At 41.4% G+C, this 21,566-nt stretch overlaps 1 protein-coding gene across 3 annotated transcripts in view; it reads left to right on the top strand.

The window, feature by feature from the left end:
- drosha.S (drosha ribonuclease type III S homeolog) overlaps positions 1 to 21,566 on the top strand; it is a 144,727-nt gene that overhangs the window by 79,391 nt on the left and 43,770 nt on the right. For all 3 annotated transcript variants that reach the window (XM_041567651.1, XM_041567650.1, XM_041567652.1), the window contains 3 exons: positions 3,034 to 3,172; positions 4,777 to 4,837; positions 6,762 to 6,821. In XM_041567651.1, the coding sequence (XP_041423585.1) occupies positions 3,034 to 3,172; positions 4,777 to 4,837; positions 6,762 to 6,821 (260 nt within the window). The remainder of the gene's footprint in view (positions 1 to 3,033; positions 3,173 to 4,776; positions 4,838 to 6,761; positions 6,822 to 21,566) is intronic.

Here is a 21,566-nt window from a genome sequence, read left to right as displayed (position 1 = left end):
CAAAAGTTCCCCAAGCCAATAATTCCTACCTAGCTACGTGGGGAGCAAGTGGGAGCTAATCGCCCACCGTCCACCTATGCCACAAGCCCGACGCGTTTCGCCGTTTGCGCGGCTTCCTCAGGGGCATAAGTGCCGGGTGTGTGCCAAAATGCAGTTTAAATAGGCGATTCTAGCCGTCCGTCTAACAAGGCGCTTCCGAATGACGTCACTTCCGGTTGCGCCTGCCGAGAGTACTCTCAGGCGCTTCCATGTATCCAATGCGCATGCGCTGCCCACACTTGGCTCCTCAATACGTATATTGCGCATGCGCTGCCCATACTTGGCTCAGGATGCGCAACTCATATCGTCCTTCAGGTGATTGATTCTATTTTATGAGCTTGCGCTGTTAGAAAAAATAAATAACAAATAAATAATCAGTGGATGGTGCGCATGCCACAAATTAAAGTTTGTCAGATTGTCTGAACTGTTCCCATTGTCCTTGATGGTTAGTATGAATTGCACCTAGTAATTATGCTCTCATATCCTGCGCATATACACCTTATATCACCACCGTTACTATGGTGTATAAAGTTGGTGACCGGTTGCTATGGTGCAGAGCGTTGGCAACCAGTACTCGGTATAGTTTAATTCTCTGCAGGGAAGAGCAAACGCCCCATATTATGAGACACTTATACTATGGGTAATGGAAAGCTAGAGATCGCTACACTACTACACTATATTAAACAAACATTACATATAAATAGTTTCCTCATTTGATTCTTAGTGTGTTATTTGTATGAAAAGAGAAAAAAAATTTTTAAAAATTTTTTTAAAAAACAATTATAGAAATGGAGAGAAGGTGAAGCCCTCATTAAGGCCATGCGGTACTCTGGTGTTCAACCAATAAATCCATTGAGCTTCGCGCTGTAGTAGTTTCCTGTCAATGTCGCCTACTCGCATTGTAGGTTTAATGTGATCAACTGCTGTGAATCTTAACATCTCAGTATCGCCATTGTGTATTTCATTAATGTGTCTTGCTACCGATGTATTCCTCCTATGCTTGACATCTCCAACATGCTCAAGGATCCTTCTCCTAAATTCCCGTTTTGTTTTGCCCACATAGCGTTTCCCACATCTGCAATTCATCAAATATATCACTCCTGATGTTTTACAATTCATGAAATACTTTAGAGTGTAGATAGGGATATCCGATCTTCCAAGGCATGTCAACGCTTTTTCTATGAAGGGACAGGCCTGACAGCTGCCACATTTGTGGCAACCTTTTGTTTTATTATCTAACCATGTTGGTTTAGCCTCACTGCTAAGATGGCTGTGTACCAATTGGTCACGTAGATTTTTGCTGCGCCTAAAAGTAATTGTGGGATTACTCCCAATGACTTCTGATATATCTTTGTCCTGCTCTAGAATGTGCCAATGTTTGCATAAAATCTGACGAATTTCCTTATGTTCTGAACTGTAGTTCCCAATGAACCTTATTACTTTTTGACCCTCACTGATGGTAGAAGGTTGATTATTCGCTGTCAATTTTCTAGGAATCAGGAGATGACTTCTATCTGAAGTGAGCGCTCTTTTGTAAGCTTTTTTGAGGGAGTTATGACTATACCCCCTTAATTTAAATCTTTGGTACAATTTGTCTGCTTCAACTTTAAAATCAGACAAAGTACTACATAGCCTTCTAACCCGTAAATACTGTCCTGTCGGAATGCCTCGAATGAGGCGTGTGGGATGCTGGCTTTGAGCGTGTAGGAGATTATTAGTTGCAGTTTCCTTTCTGAATACCGAGGTTTGGATATTGTTGTTGGTGTCTCTATAGATTCTGATGTCAAGAAAATTAATTACGTCTTTATTGATTTCAGCCGTAATTTTTAAATTTATGTTATTACTATTTAACACCTCAATAAACCTATGAAATTTCTCTGGGGAGCCCGACCATATTACCACTATATCGTCTATATAGCGTAACCATAGTATGATGTTTTCTGTGAATTCTGCGAGAGTCTCATTAAATACAAAATTATGCTCCCACCACCCCAGGTAGATATTAGCATACGTGGGATAGTATACGTTCTTCAATGAACTCTAACCTGCAGATAAACCCTACTTTGAAATAATTGATTCTCGCAGCAGGGTAGTAAATAATCATTGTGTGTTTAAAAGAATTCAAGCCTAATCTTTAAGAGCAGTTAGTAGTGTCCTATTCGTTATTATTATTATTCATCTCTTCCTTTGACAGTTTTCTCACAGTCCCTTTCCCCCCCCCCCCTCTTCTGCTTCAAAAGTACCTAAAGGGTACTTAAAAACCTCAATTTTATGCACCCTGATTTTAAGTTTTCCCACATTTGAATTTTTTAGTTGTGGTCCCACCGATTTATAATGCAATCCAATGGGTGCATTTCCCTGAATTTAAGTAATATTTTCCCAAAATTTTACATAAAAATGTTGTCCTGATTGCTGTTTGTCCTCTGTGACTGTTAGTATTGGTGAAATATGAGGTTTAACATACTAACCAGATGTATATTTCAGCATGGTTCTGCCTATAAATAATCAATTCCAATAGTCATGCACAGATAACTTATTGGTTTAGGTTGTGTATGTAACTGACAGTGGTCTTGCACATACCCCCCCCTAATGTACAATGAATGTTGCAAAGTTTAACCCTTGTTATTAACCAGTAAATATTGTATTTCAAAGTAAAACGGACTCCTGTGCTTAACTCATTTCAGTACTTAAAGAAAAAGTTGCTTTAACAAATTTGCCTGATTTTACATTTTCCTAAATTTTACATAGTTTTGTCCTGGTCCCCTGAAAATCGTTAAATATGGGTTCTACTGGATTCCTCAATTTTGTCTCCCTTTCGTTATCCACTTTGTTTTAGTGCTTACCTTTCTGCCCACTTTTTTGTATACTTGTACACAAAACTGTTGCGGTTTTTCACAAATCATGTGTTCACACTTTTTGAAGAGTGGCACAAATCATCATGAAATCGCAACCTTGAAAGTTAGTTTCTTATCGTTTGTGAAATTTTTTTTTCAGCTTGCAATGACTCATCCAAGCCATCATTTAAACTTTGGGATGAACCCAGACCATGCCCGAAACTCCCTCTCGAATTGTGGTATCAGGCAACCGAAGTATGGAGACAGAAAAGTGCATTACATGCACATGCGTAAAAAGGGTATGCTTTACACCATGCTCAATAATGTAATATATATAAATGTTCTGGCTGTGACAGGTGCAGGTACTGTCATTTGGGGGATTACTCATTTCAGTGTTCCCGAGGAGTCCCTACTTTAAAGGAACAGTGCATACCATGGGCGTGTGGTGGTGTATCTCTATTTCCTCTGGTTGGCTCTTAACATATGACCACCCCTTTTTATTGTCCTTTAAGGGTCTCTTCTATAGTGTGAACAGTCTTAAAGTGGCCAGCCATTCTTCGTACTTTACTTTCATACCATTTACCAGTACAGTTGCTGTTCTATAGGCGGTCTCTGTTTTATTAATATGCATTTATGCAAATAAGATGAGATGTCAGGCTTTAGGGGATGTTGTTGTTAAAAATAAATAAAATAAAATGTGTATGTTTAAAAACCTTGTGTAATGTTCAAGAGGTAAGGTACGTTCTTTAATAGCTTTTTGAATTTATGACCTCGTTCAGCTTTGTCACACGAAATAAAAAGTTGCCTTTCTAGATTGCATTGCACTGCATTAAACAGTGAGGAAACTGAAAATGTGGCACTGACATGCTTGTGCTTACCGGTCAGTGATTCAGATTCTACAATCTGGGTGTGAAATCAGTTTTATTTTCTACAGGTGTTACCACAATTAACATGACTGCCGGGAAATATTATTTAATAAAAATATAAAGATAACAGAAAAAAGCTGTATTGTTTTATGCTTCTGAATTCAACATTTTACAGCATGCACTGCCATACTCAAATATTAGTGGTTTTACAGGCACAAATAAAATCATTCTTTTTTTGATGATCGTGTCCTTTTAAAACCAAATTTTAGGGTTCTTGTTCAAAAGAATCTATTATACAGAGGCTTACTGCAGCACAGGATATATAAATCTGTTTGAACTCTTCATTTTTTTTGATGTTCATTTGACTTTAAGAAGCTGGCTCTAAAAAATCATAGATTTGATATTGCATTGAAAATCATGGTTAGCTTGCTTTCATCCATGTAGTTAGGGATTGTGCAATGAAAGTTTATATCCATTAGGTTGTTTTAGCCTTAGGATTTTTATTTATCTTGTGAATTCTTCCTCACTTCTTTATGGCACTTAATGGCAATGCTGAAAAGGAAAGTGAGTACATTGATTATTTAATTATTTGTTAACAAATTTGGCCAAGCAGTAATTGCAACTTGTGTGTTGCCCTTGTTTAAACAAAATTGTAGCCAAGTCATTTATACCTTTTTTTGTGTTGTATAAAATAATGTTATTAAGCAGATATAATTGTTCTTCGTGTTATTTAATCTAATTGAGCAGAGTTGCAGCATAAATCCCGACCCATGGAGTTTTTACAAGCACTCGATGAGAGAATGCTCTTATATTTCTATATTTGCTGGCTGCTCAGTACTTTTGATTAAAGGCATACTCCATGTTTTTCTCTCTGAATTCTTTACAGACTAATTACTGGTATAAATATATATATATATATATATATATATATATATATATATATATATATATATATATATATATATATATATATATATATATATATATATATATATATATATATATAATTTCTTACACAATCTTTTTTATGGTTACAGGAATAAATACCCTGATAAATATTATGTCACGTCTGGGACAAGAGGATCCAACACCTTCAAGGTAAAGTAACATCTACTTTAAAAGATGCTGTATCTCTGCATGGAATGGCTAGGACCAAATGGCCAACTATGTCTCCTAAATTGCATAAATGTATAATCGAAAATAATTTTGTAACAAATCATTTCTAGCCATTGAGGGGTTGTTAGAACTCCCCAATGAAGAACAATAATAATGTATTATGTGTCTGTTTTATGCCTTTTATGCCCTGTGAAAAGTATTTAAAGGGATACTGTCATGGGAAAACATTTTTTTTTTCAAAATGAATCAGTTAATAGTGCTACTCCAGCAGAATTCTGCACTGAAATCCATTTCTCAAAAGAGCAAACTGATTTTTTTTATATTCAATTTTGAAATCGGACATGGGGCTAGACATTTTGCCAATTTCCCAGCTGCCCCTGGTCATGTGACTTGTGCCTGCACTTTAGGAGAGAAATGCTTTCTGGCAGGCTGCTGTTTCTCCTACTCAATGTAACTGAATGCGTCTCAGTGATACATGGGTTTTTACTATTGAGTGCTGTTCTTAGATCTACCAGGCAGATGTTATCTTGTGTTAGGGAGCTGTTATCTGGTTACCTTCCCATTGTTCTTTTATTTGGCTGCTGGGGGGGGGGGGGAGGGAGGGGGTGATATTACTCCCAAGCTGGCCATAGACGCAAAGATCGGATCGTACGAATCAACGTACGATCGGACTTTCCCATCTCCCGACCCTCCACTAACCATTCAGATCAAAGTCTTTACCATTCCGATCAAATAAGAACAGATCACCCAATGTTCTGCCCCTGACAGCAATCGTACGATACTTATGTCTGACAACACTAGTGACAGTCTCCCTCTGAAAATCGTACGATCGGCAATACATGCAGAGATATTATCGGCAGGCGACAGAAATTTTCTAACCTGTCCGATCGACCAAACGACCGATCTCCGACGGACGAAAAATGTCGGGACTCTCCACACATGGTCCGAAAATCGTACGAATCCACGATTCGTACGATCGGATCTTTGCGTCTATGGCCAGCTTAACTTGCAGTACAGCAGTAAAGAGTGACTGAAGTTTATCAGAGCACAAGTCATATGACTTGTGCTCTGAAATTGACAAAATGTCTAGCCCCATGTCGGATTTCAAAATTGAATATAAAAAAATCTGTTTGCTCTTTTGAGAAATGGATTTCAGTACAGAATTCTGCTGGAGCAGCACTATTAACTGATTCATTTTGAAAAAAATCTTTTTCCCATGGCAGTATCCCTTTAAGAGAAGATGTTTTCTGTATGACTCCCATAAAGCAAATATACAAAATGGATTGTTTATACAACATGTCCTCTTTAAATCCCTCTTCACCTGCCAACATGTGTAGAACATTGTGTTGGTACTGCTCACTCAGCTGTGCTACTGCAGGGATGTCAAGCAACTTTGTTATGCAGGTGGGTTGCAGACACCGTTTTAATAAAACATGGTTTCGTTTATTCATCTGTAGGGTTATTCTCCTTCACTGGATTCGCAATATAATATAATATTTTACAATGGTTTCAGTTTGTCAGTTAAAAGCGGGCTCTTTGCTGCTGTCCCTGATATACGCCACTGTTTTTATAATGGATCAATAAAAAGTCATGCTGTGAACTGCACTAATTCCAATCTCCTACATACCCACAGCTTGACAATCAATGTGATATTCTCTTTGTTCCAATATCTGACCTAAGAAATGCACTTTTAAGCACCATTTTTAGAAAATGTATTGAATGCTGCTGTTGGCGCCAGCAGGATTTTTTCCTACACCTGCATTGTTTAGCACTTTACAGGAAAGCAAAGAGTTGAACATTTTAAAATCAGATGCACATGGGTACTGTACGTTAGTAGAGAGACTGACACTTTTTACTATCTTCTTTTGAGCTACAATAAAGGCTAATTGTGTGTTTTGCTCTGCAGGATAAACCACAGCGAACGTCTTGAGTTCTTAGGAGATGCAGTTGTTGAATTTTTAACAAGGTATTTGTCGTTAATATTATACCCTTCCCTGGTTTTTCACATTGACTTTTTTTGTATATCTTTTTTTCCTGACTAATTCCAAAACAATACTAATGAAGAAACTTCAGTTATGCTCGTTGTCTTTGGATAGGTCCAAATTATTTGAAATCCTTGAAACTTGTGAATACTAATGAGTTTTGCAGAATAGTGTAGAAAAGCATGCATGACTATTGATCTGCTATGGAGTTGGGATAGGTTAGATAACTTAACATGCCAGTATTTTTATCTTCCTCTGTTGAAAGTAGAGCAATATGTAGAACTGCAGCTAAATGTTTCCCATAGATTTTGTTCTTTCTTGTACTTTTCAGCTGCATCACTCAGCACTGAAAGAGTTGTTGTAGCCTTAACAGAGGTGTAGGGAACAGGGTACAGAGTTGCAAATGGTAGCAGTGTACCAGAATACGCAGAAACGGCTTAAAGTGGACCTGTCACCCAGACACAAAAATCTGTATAATAAAAGTCCTTATCAAATTTCAATTTTTTATTAAAGCATTCATAGCTGCCAATCAAATATTGTCTGCCCTCCTCTATGCCTTAGGCATAGAGGCGGGCAGACAATTACTTTCACTTTCCATTCAGCACTTCCTAGATGTCACTGCTCTCCTCACATTCCCCCGTTCTCTTCACCATTTAATTGTGTAGCCAGGGCATGGGGATGGACATCGGGTCCACCATTCTAGTGCACAAACAAGATTCTGAGATGATGCCATGCTTGCCTTAATAACAGTGTGCACAAAATGGCTGCTGCCTGCTTGCTATCATTATGAATACCCAGACTGAAGGAAACAAGATCCAAATAATTTATATAGTGTAATTAAAGTTCATTTTGCTTGACCAATGTGAAAAAATAGAGGATTTTTTAATACATTTTTCTCTGTTGTCTCAAGGGGGACACAGGGACTATGGGTTAAGCTCCACCCTCCAGGAGGCAGGACACTTATTCAAATGAAAAAAGGGGGCGTGCCAGTACTGCGGCTTAACCCCAGGCTAGAGCCAATGTATTCAGTTTTTAAGTGTCCTGCTTACTAGGAGGATGGACAACCTGCAAGCTCCAAGTTTTTCAAGCTTCAAGTAGACAGGGGTGCTACCACAATCAGGGTTACCTGTATCTGTTGAGTACACCCCCTCCGTGGGAGGCCCACTGGAGTCATTCCCTGGCCCATAGGCTATAACAGACTCGGTTAGGTATGCCTGCACTCCTTGAGGGAGAGCAGAGGGCCTTACAGTGTGGCTGCATGTGAGTATAAAGGCTACTTTTACCTCACGCTGTGGTTGCTCTCCCCCCTACCCAATCCGTTACTGCTCTGGCTGTTGTGCTGCATGTGGGGAAGGTTTATCTTCTAGGAACACGCTGCTCCAGGGGTACTGCTTAGGTGTCTCCTTACTTTTGGCGCCATTAGCGCTTCAGCGCGCTTCCCCTGGAACGCATGGGTGAGGAGGGGGCGGAACCGCGTTCCAAGCCTCTCTCTCATGCCGCATCTCGCGCCCTTTCCAATGCGGCGGCCATTTTGCGCTCCTCAACACGCTTCTCTTTCCCTTTAGTTAACTATAGAGCGCATCATTCTATCTAGCGCCTCTACAGAGTCCGTTTTGCAGCGCATTTCCCTTGCAGCAGCCTATATCTTTTGGGGACAAAGCCGCTTTACTCCAGTGCACACAGCCAGTTATTCAGCAGGTACCACAGACACTGCTCATGGCAGAAGGTAAGTCTGGGGGACTATTCCCCAGGGCGGGGGGGGGCAGAGCACCAGCAACAGCAGGACAAATCACCTATTTTGCCTGCAAGAATTGCCAATCCAAAATCCCAGGGGGGGCAGGGGGAACCCCTTTGCAGATCTTGCTCCAAGGGAGCTTCTGTTGTACCTGGTTCAGGGGGCTCTCACCTCCCTCACACAGAACTATCGGGTCCCCCATCAGGAGACGACACTCCTCAAGACAACGCAGCCGGGCCCTCTTCAGAACCCCCTGCTCCTCTGTGGGCTCTGCAACTCTCACAGTCTCTGGCCTCCCTGCAAAATCTACCTGCCCTCGCAGATAATTTAGGTAAAGCCTTGACCAGACTGGGGCATAAGTCCAGCGGAAAACACAAGAGACCAGAGCCTTCCAGACCACGCACAGGGACCCACACTCCCTCTGATGGTTCAACTGTGGGAGGGGATTCCTCCCATTCAGAGGGCGAACTTCTCCCCTCAGAGGTGTCGTCGGAGGATGAAGAGGAACTTGAGGATGAGGCTAAAGGCCACGATGTCCAACACGATATCGAACATATATCATCAAAGGTGTTACTGAGGTATTAAAAGTTTCTCAGTCAAAGGAACAGGCGCAAACTTCCAGCTTGTTCAAAAGACAACACAAATCCTCGGTTTGTTTCCCATCTCACGATCAGCTCTTAGCTATCATGCAAGAAGAGTGGAATTTTCCGGAACGAAAATTTCAAGCCACTCGTAAATTCTCCAAATCCTACCCCTTCTCAAAGGAATTGGTGGACAAATGGTCTATGCCCCCTACAGTCGATGCTCCTGTCTCTCGTTTGTCAAAATCAACTACACTTCCAGTGACAGACGCGGCTGCATTCAAAGACTCATCTGACAGACGTCTCGAAGGTTTTCTCAAAGCCGTTTACTCGTCAGCCGGTTCTACCCTGCGTCCAGTTCTAGCGTCGGCCTGGGTAGCCAGAGCGATTCAAGCATGGGCTGACTCCCTCCTTACGGATATTCAGGAGGGTGTTCCTAGAGTAGACCTCGTCTCATCTGTTCAATCCATAGCTGAGGCATCGGCCTATCTGTCCGAAACCACACTAGACACCGCGCAGATCACAGCACGGACTTCAGCTCTATCAGTAGCCGCTAGGCGAACCCTCTGGCTGAAGAATTGGTCTGCTGACCTCAGTTCTAAGAAGTCCCTAACTTCTATACCATTTAAGGGACAGAGACTATTCGGTGAGGAACTCGAGAAAATTATTTCCCAAGCCACTGGGGGAAAGAGCACATTCCTCCCACAAGCTAAAGCTAGATCTACTCAGTCCTTTCGTCAAAGAAAATTTTTTCGAGGCCAATCTGCTCGATCTTCACGGAGATACAGTCCGCCTCGACGCTCCAATTTTCGATCCAAACCTTCTGACAAGGGACGCCCAACTTGGAAGAATTCCAAATTCCAGAACAAATCTTCCTCCGACAAGCCCGTATCAGTCTGACGGGCCACCCCCTCCGGAACCGCAGCAGTCCATAGGGGGAAGACTTCTGCAATTCCGGGAGGTGTGGAGTCGACACTCCTCAGACGCCTGGGTCAACGAGATCATCACAGAGGGTTATCATCTCGATTTTTCGTCCCTTCCCCCAAGAAAATTCCTCATGTCCAGAATTCCAACCAGTCGCACCAAGGCCCAGGCCTTTCTGGATTGCATCAACAAGATGGAGCAAAGTGGGGTGATCGTCCCGGTACCCCCATCAGAGACCTTCTCCGGTTTCTACTCCAACCTCTTCCTAGTTCCCAAGAAGGACGGATCATTCAGGCCAGTTCTGGACCTGAAATTCCTCAACAAGTACATCCGCTCAGTTCGCTTCAAAATGGAAACCCTGCGATCAGTCATTCGAGGCATGGAGTCGAGGGAATTTCTGATGTCTCTAGACATCAAGGATGCTTACCTTCACGTCCCAATTTGGCCTCCTCATCATCTGTTCCTGAGGTTCGCCTTCAGGAATCGTCACTTCCAGTTTGTGGCGCTCCCCTTCGGTCTCACATCAGCCCCCAGGGTGTTCACCAAACTCATGGCGGTGACGGCTGCGGCATTGCGGCTTCAGGGGATTTCGGTGACCCCTTATCTGGACGATCTGCTACTCAAGGCCAGCACAGCAGAGAGGAGCGAAGAGGATCTCCGTCGAGCGATTGTCCTTCTACAAGAATTCGGTTGGACTATCAACTGGAAGAAATCCAACCTTGTTCCCAGTCATCAGATGACCTTCCTGGGTCTCGAGTTCAATACTCTGACACAACGTGTCTTCCTCCCACTCGACAAACAGGAGAAGCTACGATCTCTTTCCAAACTTCTACTGCACTTTCAGTCTCCTACTGTTCATCTGGCCATGAAAGTCCTGGGATCAATGGTGTCCACCATAGAGGCGGTACCCTTTGCTCAACTTCACCTACGCCCCCTTCAAGCCAACATTCTAGCTGCCTGGAAGGGCGGATCTCTCCTTCAGAAGATGACTCTTCTACCCTCCACCAAGCTGTCTCTTCAGTGGTGGCTCAAGCCGAGCAATCTTTCCAGGGGTCAATCCTGGGCCACACCGGATTGGACGGTTCTCACGACCGACGCCAGTCTCCTGGGGTGGGGAGCAACATTCAACTCCCTATCCGCACAAGGTCTGTGGTCTCCCGCGGAGTCCAAACTCTCCATCAACATCCTGGAACTCCGCGCCGTAAAGTTGGCGCTCCTTCACTGGTCCTCTCTTCTCCAGGCCAAGGCGATAAGAGTCCAAAGCGACAACTCCACCACAGTCGCATACATAAACCGTCAGGGAGGAACCCGCAGCAGAGCAGCGCTAGCGGAAGTTCAGCAAATTCTAAGTTGGGCAGAATCCAATGCGGCAAGGCTGTCCGCCATTCACATCCCGGGAGTCGACAACACCAGGGCAGACTTCCTCAGCCGCAATCTCCTGGACCCAGGGGAATGGGAGCTTCACCCGGAAGCCTTTGCGGACCTCGTTCGTCGTTGGGGGCATCCTCAAATCGACCTGATGGCCTCCAGGAACAACCGCAAAGTGAACACTTTCTTCGCCCGCTCCCGGGATCCTCTCGCTGCAGGAGTCGACGCCATGACACAACGTTGGCTGTTCGACCTGGCCTACATCTTCCCGCCTCTTCCCATGTTACCGCGGGTTCTAAAGAAGATCAAGCGGTCCCCTGTCACAGTCATTGTCATAGCTCCATTCTGGCCCAGAAGAACGTGGTTCTCGGATCTCCGGGACATGTCCATAGCACCGCCCGTTCGCTTAGCCCTCAGGCACGATCTGCTCCGCCAGGGTCCCATCTCCCACCACAACCCGGGCCTCTTCGTTTTGACGGGTTGGCTATTGAGGCGGCCATCTGGAAACGACAGGGAATAGCGGAGGATGTCATTGCTACTATGCTGCAGTCCCGCAAGCCCACTTCGTCTAAAGCTTATCACAGAGTTTGGCGCAACTATTGGACTTGGTGCAACGACAACGCCATTCCCATCTCCAGCCCCTTTTCCTTCACGGACTGTAACATCCCTAGAGTGCTGTCTTTTCTCCAACGGGGTCTGCAGTTGGGCCTGAAGCTCAGTTCCTTGAAAGTTCAAGTTTCTGCTCTATCTGTATTGTTCCAACACCGTTTGGCTCTGGATGATTCCGTCCGCACTTTTCTGCAGGGTGTAGCACACATCAGTCCTCCATTCCGTCCACCAGTCCCCGGCTGGGACCTGAATACTGTTTTGGATGCTCTCTTGGATCCCCCCTTCGAACCTCTCGGGACTGTCTCTGAACAATGGCTTACCTGGAAAGTTGTCTTCCTCGTGGCAATATCATCAACTCGGAGAGTGTCTGAACTCGGTGCCTTATCTTGCGATCCTGCCTTCCTCGTCTTCCACAAAGACAAAGCGGTGCTCCGCACCTTACCGTCCTTTTTGCCTAAGGTGGTTTCATCCTTTCACATAAATCAGGAGATCGTTCTACCCTCACTCTGCCCGGATCCCAAGAACGACAAGGAACGCAGACTTCATGGTCTGGACGTTGTCCGGGCTCTCCGCTGGTATATTCAGAGATCCAAGGATTTTCGACTGTCTCAAAATCTTTTCGTACTGCCCTCTGGGGCCCGCCGAGGTCTGGCAGCATCCAAGACCTCCATTGCTCGATGGTTACGGGAGACCATTCGTCAGGCTTACCTAGCCAAAGGTAAATCTCCGCCGGAGGGCGTCCGAGCCCATTCCACGAGGTCGGTGGGAGCCTCCTGGGCATGGCGCAACTCGGCTTCTTTGGACCAGATCTGCAGAGTGGCTACCTGGTCCTCCGTTCACACCTTCACAAAATTTTACAAAATTGACACGTTTTCCTCTGCGGAAGCCGCTTTTGGCCGCAAGGTGTTGCACTCTGTGGTGCAATAATGTGTATTTTCTCTCGCTCCCACCCTGCTGTTCTGGGACTGCTTTGTTAGGTCCCCATAGTCCCTGTGTCCCCCTTGAGACAACAGAGAAAACAGGATTTTTGATACTCACCGTTAAATCTGTTTCTCTGTGGTCGATAGAGGGACACAGGGCTTCCCGCCCTATGCGAGTTTGACCATGTTGGTCTGTGTGGAATTTCTTCCTGAGTTATCTGTTCTGCCGTTTATATATTTATATGAGCATTACTTATGTTCTTTGGTTAGCAGGTCTTTGGTACCAACTGAATACATTGGCTCTAGCCTGGGGTTAAGCCGCAGTACTGGCACGCCCCCTTTTTTCATTTGAATAAGTGTCCTGCCTCCTGGAGGGTGGAGCTTAACCCATAGTCCCTGTGTCCCCCTATCGACCACAGAGAAACAGATTTAACGGTGAGTATCAAAAATCCTGTTTTTTTTTTTGGTGACGGGTCCCCTTTTAAGGGGATCTGGAAACCTAAGGGTGAATTGACACTGCAGGCTGACCACATGTAAACGGCAGTGGTGAAGTCTATTGTAGTATGACTGTGTGTGTGGTAGGGAAATAGAGACATAAGCAAGCATTTGTCGGATACTGAGCTGCATAATAATGTTTATAAAGCAATTGACTGCAGTGATGCCTGTACAGTCTTCTACATTGGGGATGGACAGTCTTGGAAATTAGAAAAACAAATTATTTGTTTTTAATGCACAAAACAACACACACACACTGTTTATGGGAGGAGAAATGTATCTTCATGCAAAAATGAAAATATTTAAAAAATTGCTTTTAATAAAAAAAAAATGATAAAGGATTTAAGTTGGTAGCAATTTAACTGTTAACTTTAAACTTGTAAATGATGCAGCACTGCATGGCTAGGGCTATGATACGGAACCAAGTTCTTCAGTTGCAATTTTATAACAAATGTACGGTTATGATGTGATAAAATACAGTGATTTTTGTACAAAAATATGTGCCCCCCATGTACCGTACTGGCATGTGTTCCTTTTAATTGATTTGCATTTATAATTGAGGTGTTTGAATATAACAGGCCTGTGTGCATTGCATCATATGAATAATATTACTTGTCTATGTATTAATCAGTATAATGGATAGTAGGGGGAGATGGCCTCAGAAGCTGACAAACCCTGTATGTAAATGTAACCGAACTGTAGAAATGAATGCACTTTTGTGAAACTTTTTTTTTTCAGTCCGCTGTGAAAGATTCAGTTTCTGTTTGACCAGGCACTTCGGTTGAGCAGAATCATTCTAAAAATGCTAGGATTTGGCCAAATCCTGAACCTCATCTGCGATTTGGTCCATCCCCAGAATATATAAAAATGCATTTAACCATTTCTGAACTATAATTCTCCTACTGTGCAACCTTAACTCTGAATGACCCATCAAAGTAGTGTAGTAACTTAAGATGTAACTGGTTAAATCCGAGCAACTCTACAGTTCACTTTATCATCTATGACCTCTAAAGATCCTTCAGGTGAAGGCCATGCACAACTTTAATACTGTATACACGTCTTTGCACCTTTAGAGGAATGATAGAAGTCTGTAAAACAGAACAAAAGGCATAACTTAAAGGAACAGTAACACCAAAAAATGCAAGTGTTTTAAAGTAATGAAAATATCATGTACTGTTGCCCTACACTGGTAAAACTGATCTGTTTGCTTCAGAAACACTACTATAATTCATATAAAAAAGCTGCTATGGAGCAATGGCGGAAATTGAAAAACGGCTATATGGCACAGGTTAACGAATGGATAACAGATAACACCATTAGACAGACAGAGCTTATCTTCTATCTGCTGTGTAACTTGAGCTTTTTCTCCTTTGAATGGCTGCCCCCATTGCTACACAGCAGCTTATTTATATAAACAATAGTAGTGTTTCTTAAGCAAACACACCAGTTTTATCAGTGCAGGGCAACACTGCATTATATTTTTATTACTTTAAAACACTTTTATATTTTGACGTTACTGTTCCTTTAATGTACATCCATTGTTAGTGACAGTAATAGCTTTAAAACGGAGAGGGGTTGTTGAAGTGATAGATGGGCAACCTCCTCACCTCACCTAGATTCTGGTGCTATATGCTGTAAATAAAAAATATTAGACAGTGCAACATCTTGTGCAGCATTTTTACTATTGTAGCAGAATTTAGAAAGTTTCCTATCTTTACTTCTAAACAAGACAGCCTAACCTTGGAAGTCATTCTAAGAAATATGATGGTATATACAACACTTGGTGCTTTGGTTTGGTGCTGATGTAGAAGTGAGAATTGAATGCTGCAAACATGTCTAAAGAACATTTTCCTTGGCTGATTTATAGAATATTTCTTAAAGAACCACTGCAGCAACCTTTTGGGGGAAACAAATTGTAGTTTAAATGGCCATATTTCTATGTAATAAGAAACCAACAGAGGATTTCAAATAGAAAAATGGAAGTGTGAAACGTTATTTGTAAAAGAAATCTAAAGATTGAGAGGAGTAACTAGCTCCTTGATAATAATAGAGAGAAAAAGATGTTGGTCTAAAAAAGCTGATTTGGATTGTAAACTACAATTTCCAGCATCTCCTTTGCTCTTTCCTGTGATTTCACATACCTGAATGCAAGTAATTGTGAAAAATCCCTTTCTTAAATCTTAAAATGAAAAAATTCATACAAATTAGATTTCCCTGAACATACAGTAAAAAAACACTCATAAAGGATGGGAAGATTTGCAATGTAGACAAATACAAGAGGTCCTCTGCACTCAACCCATTATCAATATATATGGGACATTGAAACATTTTGTGCACGGATTGTTTGTCCTTATGTTGCAATATATTTAAGATGGCCAACTACATCAAAGTAATCCCCCGTATGGCCAGTCATACACTCAACTTGCATCTGATTCATTAAGAATTATATTGCTTCATTATGCATTTTACAAAGGGACTATGTTTTATCTGCAACTTACTTGCTGCTTTCAAAGTAAAACTCCCAAACTTGGTTGCGCTTTTATTGGCCACCAGTGGGATCACCCGAATAGCTGAAAAGAGTGGGAGCTACAACAACCAAGATTGGGAGTTTTGCTTTGAAAGCAGCAAGTAAGTTGCAGGTAAAAATTAGTCCCTTTGTAAAATGCATAATGAAGCACTACAATTCTTAATAAATCAGATGCAAGTTGAGTGTAGGACTGGCCATACTGGGGATGACTTTGACGTAGTTGGCCAGCCTAAATATATAAACCCGCACCTGAAAATCCTACCCTCATTCCGCAGGGTGCTTGCTTTTTTTGTGGGTAACCCATGGGTACTCGACCCGCTGCAGGACTCTAGCTTAATGCACAAAATGTTTTGATGTCTAAAATAGAATAACTAAAATCTAAAATAGAATAAGGCTAGAAATGCTGTATTTTGTATACGAAATATAAACATGAACTTACTGCAGCAGAAGCCTAATCAAACAAATGATTTATGCTTTCAAAGTTGGCCCAGGGGGTGAACATCTTGTAACTTTGTTAAACATCTTTACAAGACCAAGACTACGCACATGCTCAGTGTGGTCTGAGCTGCTTAGGGATCATCATAAAACAGCACAGCAACACTAATTAATAATCAGTTTATACAGACTGCACAGTCCTGTGTTGTCATGTAATTAAATGTGGATTTTATAGTTTTTGTATTGTTTCATACAAACTCTTTCCAACTCTGCAGAACCAGTGGCTGCCGCAAAATAATCCTCCAAATAGAATCCCAGTTTATCTGTTTAAATCTGACTCCATGATCTTTGTCCCTGCAGCTGGAGTTTTAAAGGGGATGTAAAGGTAAAAATAAAATCCAATACAAATCTCTACACAGTCGCCGACTGCTCTATAGGGAAACAAACAAAGCTGCATGGCTGGGAATTAAGGTGGGGCTCCCCCTGCTTTTCATAAGTATGATTGTTTCCCTTCAGAGCAGTTAGCGACCGTCTGACAATTCCTATACACAGCAATAAATGAAGGGAGAATTTCACTGCATACATTCAGGTTTCTTATAAAAACAGTACACTTTTTTTTTTAATTAAAGTATATTGGAGAAAGTAAGTAAAAATAGGATTTTATTTTTTGCCTTTACATGCCCTTTAATATATTGATAATGGGTTGAGTGCAGAGGACCTCTTGTATATGTCTATATGAATTTTGTGGTCACAGCCTCATTGCACCTCCGCTTAAATGTTTTTTAAAACATTGGAGCAAGTAAGTTGCAGGTAAAACGTAGTCCCTTTATAAAATTCATAATGAAGCAATAGAATGCTTAATGAATCAGATGCAAGTTGAGTGTAGGACTGGCCATACTGGGGATTACTTTGACGTAGTTGGCCATCTTAAATATATTGTAATAAATGGACAAACAATCCCTGCTTTGTTTTAAAGGTAAGGCATTTTTAGCAGTTTAAGGCACAAATTGTTTCAATGTCCTTAATATATTGATAATCGGTTGAGTGCAGACAACCTCTTGTATTTGTCTATGTGAATTTTGTGGTCACAACCTCATTGCACCCTGCTTAATGTTTTTTAAATTAGTGGTGAACACAACTTTCCCTTGTTTATTAAAGGGAAATTCCACAAAAACATAACTTGAGGGTTTTTTTTTTTTTTTTAAAGTAAACATAATTTAAAGCAATTTTGCAATATACATCAATTAAAAAATATCCAGACTTTTCATGATTTTTAATGGTTTGGAACAGTTCCCTATGCCTCGCCCCCTGCTCTCCTGCTGATCTGACTACTTTGCTGAGCTGCCAGACTACGGTTACTTTGTATCAGCAGTAGGGATGCACCGAATCCACTTTTTTGGATTCGGCCGAACCCTTTGCGAAAGATTCGGCTGAATACCAAACCGAATCTTAACCCTAATTTGCATATGCAAATTAGGGGTGGGAAGGGGAAAACATTTTTTACTTCCTTGTTTTGTGAAAAAAAAGGTCACGAGATTTCCCTCCCCCACCCCTAATTTACATATGCAAATTAGGATTCGATGCATCCTCCAAACCCCACAATTCCCTGCACACATTATTTCAATCAGGAATAGTGCAATGCATTGTGTAGTTCCTGCATGCTGTCTGTAAGCTGTAGAGAAGTTGTTACCATTTGTAATATCAGTGTTTAGTCCCTCCTTCCCTGCCAGGATTTCAAATGATGCAGAAAGAGAAGAACTGTTAAAAAGCTGGATTTCAGCATAAAAAATGGCACTTATTCATACTTTTTGAATAAACAGGTAGGGCTGATGGGTATATTAGGGGATAATGTGTTACCTGATATTCCCATCAGAGTATTTTTATCAGATTTGGAGTTCTACTTTAAAGATTTGCAATGTACCAGTGTGATGGCTATATATTGCATATGACTTATATAGGCACAGGCTTCTTTTAGAGCAGACATCCACTCAAAAACACTTATTCGGCCAGTGTCGGTCTGGGATGCCAGGGGCCCACCAGATAACATTAGACCGTGGGCCCACTTTCCAAACTATTATTCCTCCTCTCCTCACTTAATCTCTTTATTCTCCTAGTCTTTTATATTTACTTAGTCTATTGTTCCATTATTAAGCATTTTTTCCCGTAAAGAAATAAGGAATGACCATGAAATTGGCCACATAGTTAGAAGCAAAAAGACCCACTGACACCTGTGCCCACCCGGAGTTTTCCTGGTATCCCGGTGGGCCAGTCCGACACTGTATTCGGCATATCTGAGCAGTCATCTTCCTTCAACTACTACATTTGATTGACACACTGTTTACTATAGATTGATGTGAGAACTGGTAGTAGACTGAGAGAGGTGTATTTACGGTTATTTTCTCCCTGATGTCACTGGTGGTCAGAAGGGTTATTCGAACATTAGACTAAAGATGGCCATACATTTCAAGATCTGTTCGGTTGGCAAGTGGCAATAATCAGCTTATTGCCGTTGTGCAGGACATCAGATCAAGGACCTCATCAAAGCATAGATTCAGTCCTCGATGCAACCAAAAATCAAACCTGCTGATTGACATTTGCCTTATTTTCCGCCAGATATTTGTCTGGTAGGCCTGTCGAAGGCAGATAAGCTGGCGAATCTGTCTGAGAGAGCCAAATCAGCAGCTTAAATCTGCCCATGTGTGACCACTTAAATACTTGCTGCAAAACACAGAGGTGCCTAGTTATGTCCGTTATCAGAACAGATAGGGTCGAGTACCCACTAGATATAAGTTGATGGACATATACATGTGCATAAGCTGCTATACAAACAGCAGAATCCTATGTCTAGGAAATATAAACCTAAACAGTATATGAAAATGGTGGCTATATCTTTTTAAATATACTAACAAAACAGGTAACTGCATTGCAACAGGTAACTGCATTGCAATTTATTAAAGAAAGATTTATATGTACAGTAACTGTTTATACATTCAAGCTTTGTTCAGCAGTGTTGAATTTTAACTTTAAGATGCTTTCTCTCTCATTTAGATTTTGCCAAACTACTTTTGCTGCCATTCTCTTCATTCAGCTGCTTGTGGGTTTTGGGAATTGTATTTTACCAACAACTAGGCATTCAATAACCAGTTAATATTGTGTGCATTATGATTTCCATGGAATGCCCAATCAAAAACAGTTTTGCTAACTGGGGAGATATGTCTGTACTTTAAACTTCATGTCAATGCACCGAGCCATCGTAGTGTTAAACTGTCATCTTTTTCTTTGATAAATGCAGTGCATGTTTTTGTGCTCTGAGCCTCTAACATGCCTCTTCAGATATGTGGCTTCCTTTGAAGTCTTTTACTGTGCTGATAGGCTCCAAATATAAGATTACAGAATGAAATCCAGCGTGACTGTCGTGTCAAATGCCTGTTTTTATTTCTCCCCTCTCCTTCCTCTTGAAGGGATCAGCTTGCCTGGAACAGATACACAGCTTCCAAAGCATGAGTCCAATTTGTAGAAAGAATGGTGATTATTTCAAAATGTTTGTCACTTCTTTGCAGTGATTTATCTCTGATCTTGTATTTCCTAACCTGAAGTGAAAAGCTTGTTTACAAGTGAGATTAGTTTTATGGGAGTGCACATTGGGAGAGGATTAGAAAATAGCAAAGCCTTCTGTGCAACATGGACTAGTAGTTTCAGATCATCTTGTCTGAAGATTCCGCAATTAACTTTCTTGAAACATTCATTAAAGTTTTTATCTTTATCCCTTAACAAACAACGTACCTATATGGTTTCTTTGGGACACGTTTTGAAGCTAACTTCAGTTTTTTGATTGCAAATTTGGTTTGCTGTTAAAAAAAAAAAAAAAAAAAAAAAAAGTATCTACTTGGAAAGGTAGGACTGCATAGATCCTTAGGTCTCTGTGTGCCTGAGCCAGGCAGATCACTGACACCCTGGCTGCGTAAGGTCCTGTCTACATCAAAATGGTGTTACAAGCAGTGAAGGAAGCACAGGCATTGATCGCTACTGCACATGCTTCATTCATTTACATTTCTGATTGGCTGACATGATTCTACTAGCAAGCTTCCCTGACATGTCGGAAGCCCCTGGCTGGAAGTTCAAAGAGGCTTTATGCAGCATACGTTTGCTGCCACATAAATTTCAAATTGATCCAATTTTTTTTTATTTCCAATTTGTTATCCTCTGTGAAAAGTTTGGTTTTGGTTGGTAATGCCACAATGCTGTGCTTCATTGCTTTAAATAGCAACCAGTTCAAGGTTTCATGTGCAGGTAGCAGCTGTTGCAGGTGTAACTTTACAAGAATAAAGTCAAATTTCTGTCCCAGGTGTAATAATATGAGCAAACACACAAAAGTGCACAAATAAAAGACCCTCATGGTTAAGCTCCCCCCATTATATTAGTGGAGCAGAGGAAACAAGCCTAATGGCCACACTTGATCATCCCCGAAGATCTTAGAGCCGCAAACCTAATGGACCCAATCACACTGCTAAATCCAATTGACAATTTAACAATGTGTATCCATCAAATATCATATCACAAAATCACTGAAGATTATTGTAGTTACGTCCCACTCCCAGGAAGAGAATACGAATGTCCATAACCTATAAATAAATAAGATCAATTTAACTCAGACAGGGCGACGATCCATCTTGCGGTGCTCGCACTTGAAAAATTAAATAAGAACTTGAAATTGATCTTATTTATTTATTTATAGGTTATTACATGGACATTAGTATTCTCTTCCTGGGAGTGGGATGTAACTACAATAATCTTCAGTGATTTTGTGATATGATATTTGATGGATACATTGAAAGATAAGTACCACTGGAAGTTATTTGGATACATATGGATAGTTGTTGATTTTTAATCATTAAAAGTATGGTATGTAAACATGTGATGACACTAGGGGGCACTGTGACACATTGTATTTAAGGTCAGGTGGTGATGTGTGTTTTTATGCTTGACAAAGAGTGGAGTGCCACTCGAAACGTTGTATTTTCATGCTGCTGTCCCACATACAATAAAGACGGTTTTAATGAAACTGGAGTGCTGTCTACTGGGAGAAACCCAATAATAAATACCTTTCTAAAAATCACATCGGAGTGAATAGAACA

Source organism: Xenopus laevis, chromosome 6S, assembly GCF_017654675.1.
Source record: "Xenopus laevis strain J_2021 chromosome 6S, Xenopus_laevis_v10.1, whole genome shotgun sequence".
Taxonomy (NCBI): Eukaryota; Metazoa; Chordata; class Amphibia; order Anura; family Pipidae; genus Xenopus; species Xenopus laevis.
The sequence above is the reverse complement of the archived record's forward strand: the minus strand, read 5'-3'. Positions and strand labels throughout refer to the sequence as shown.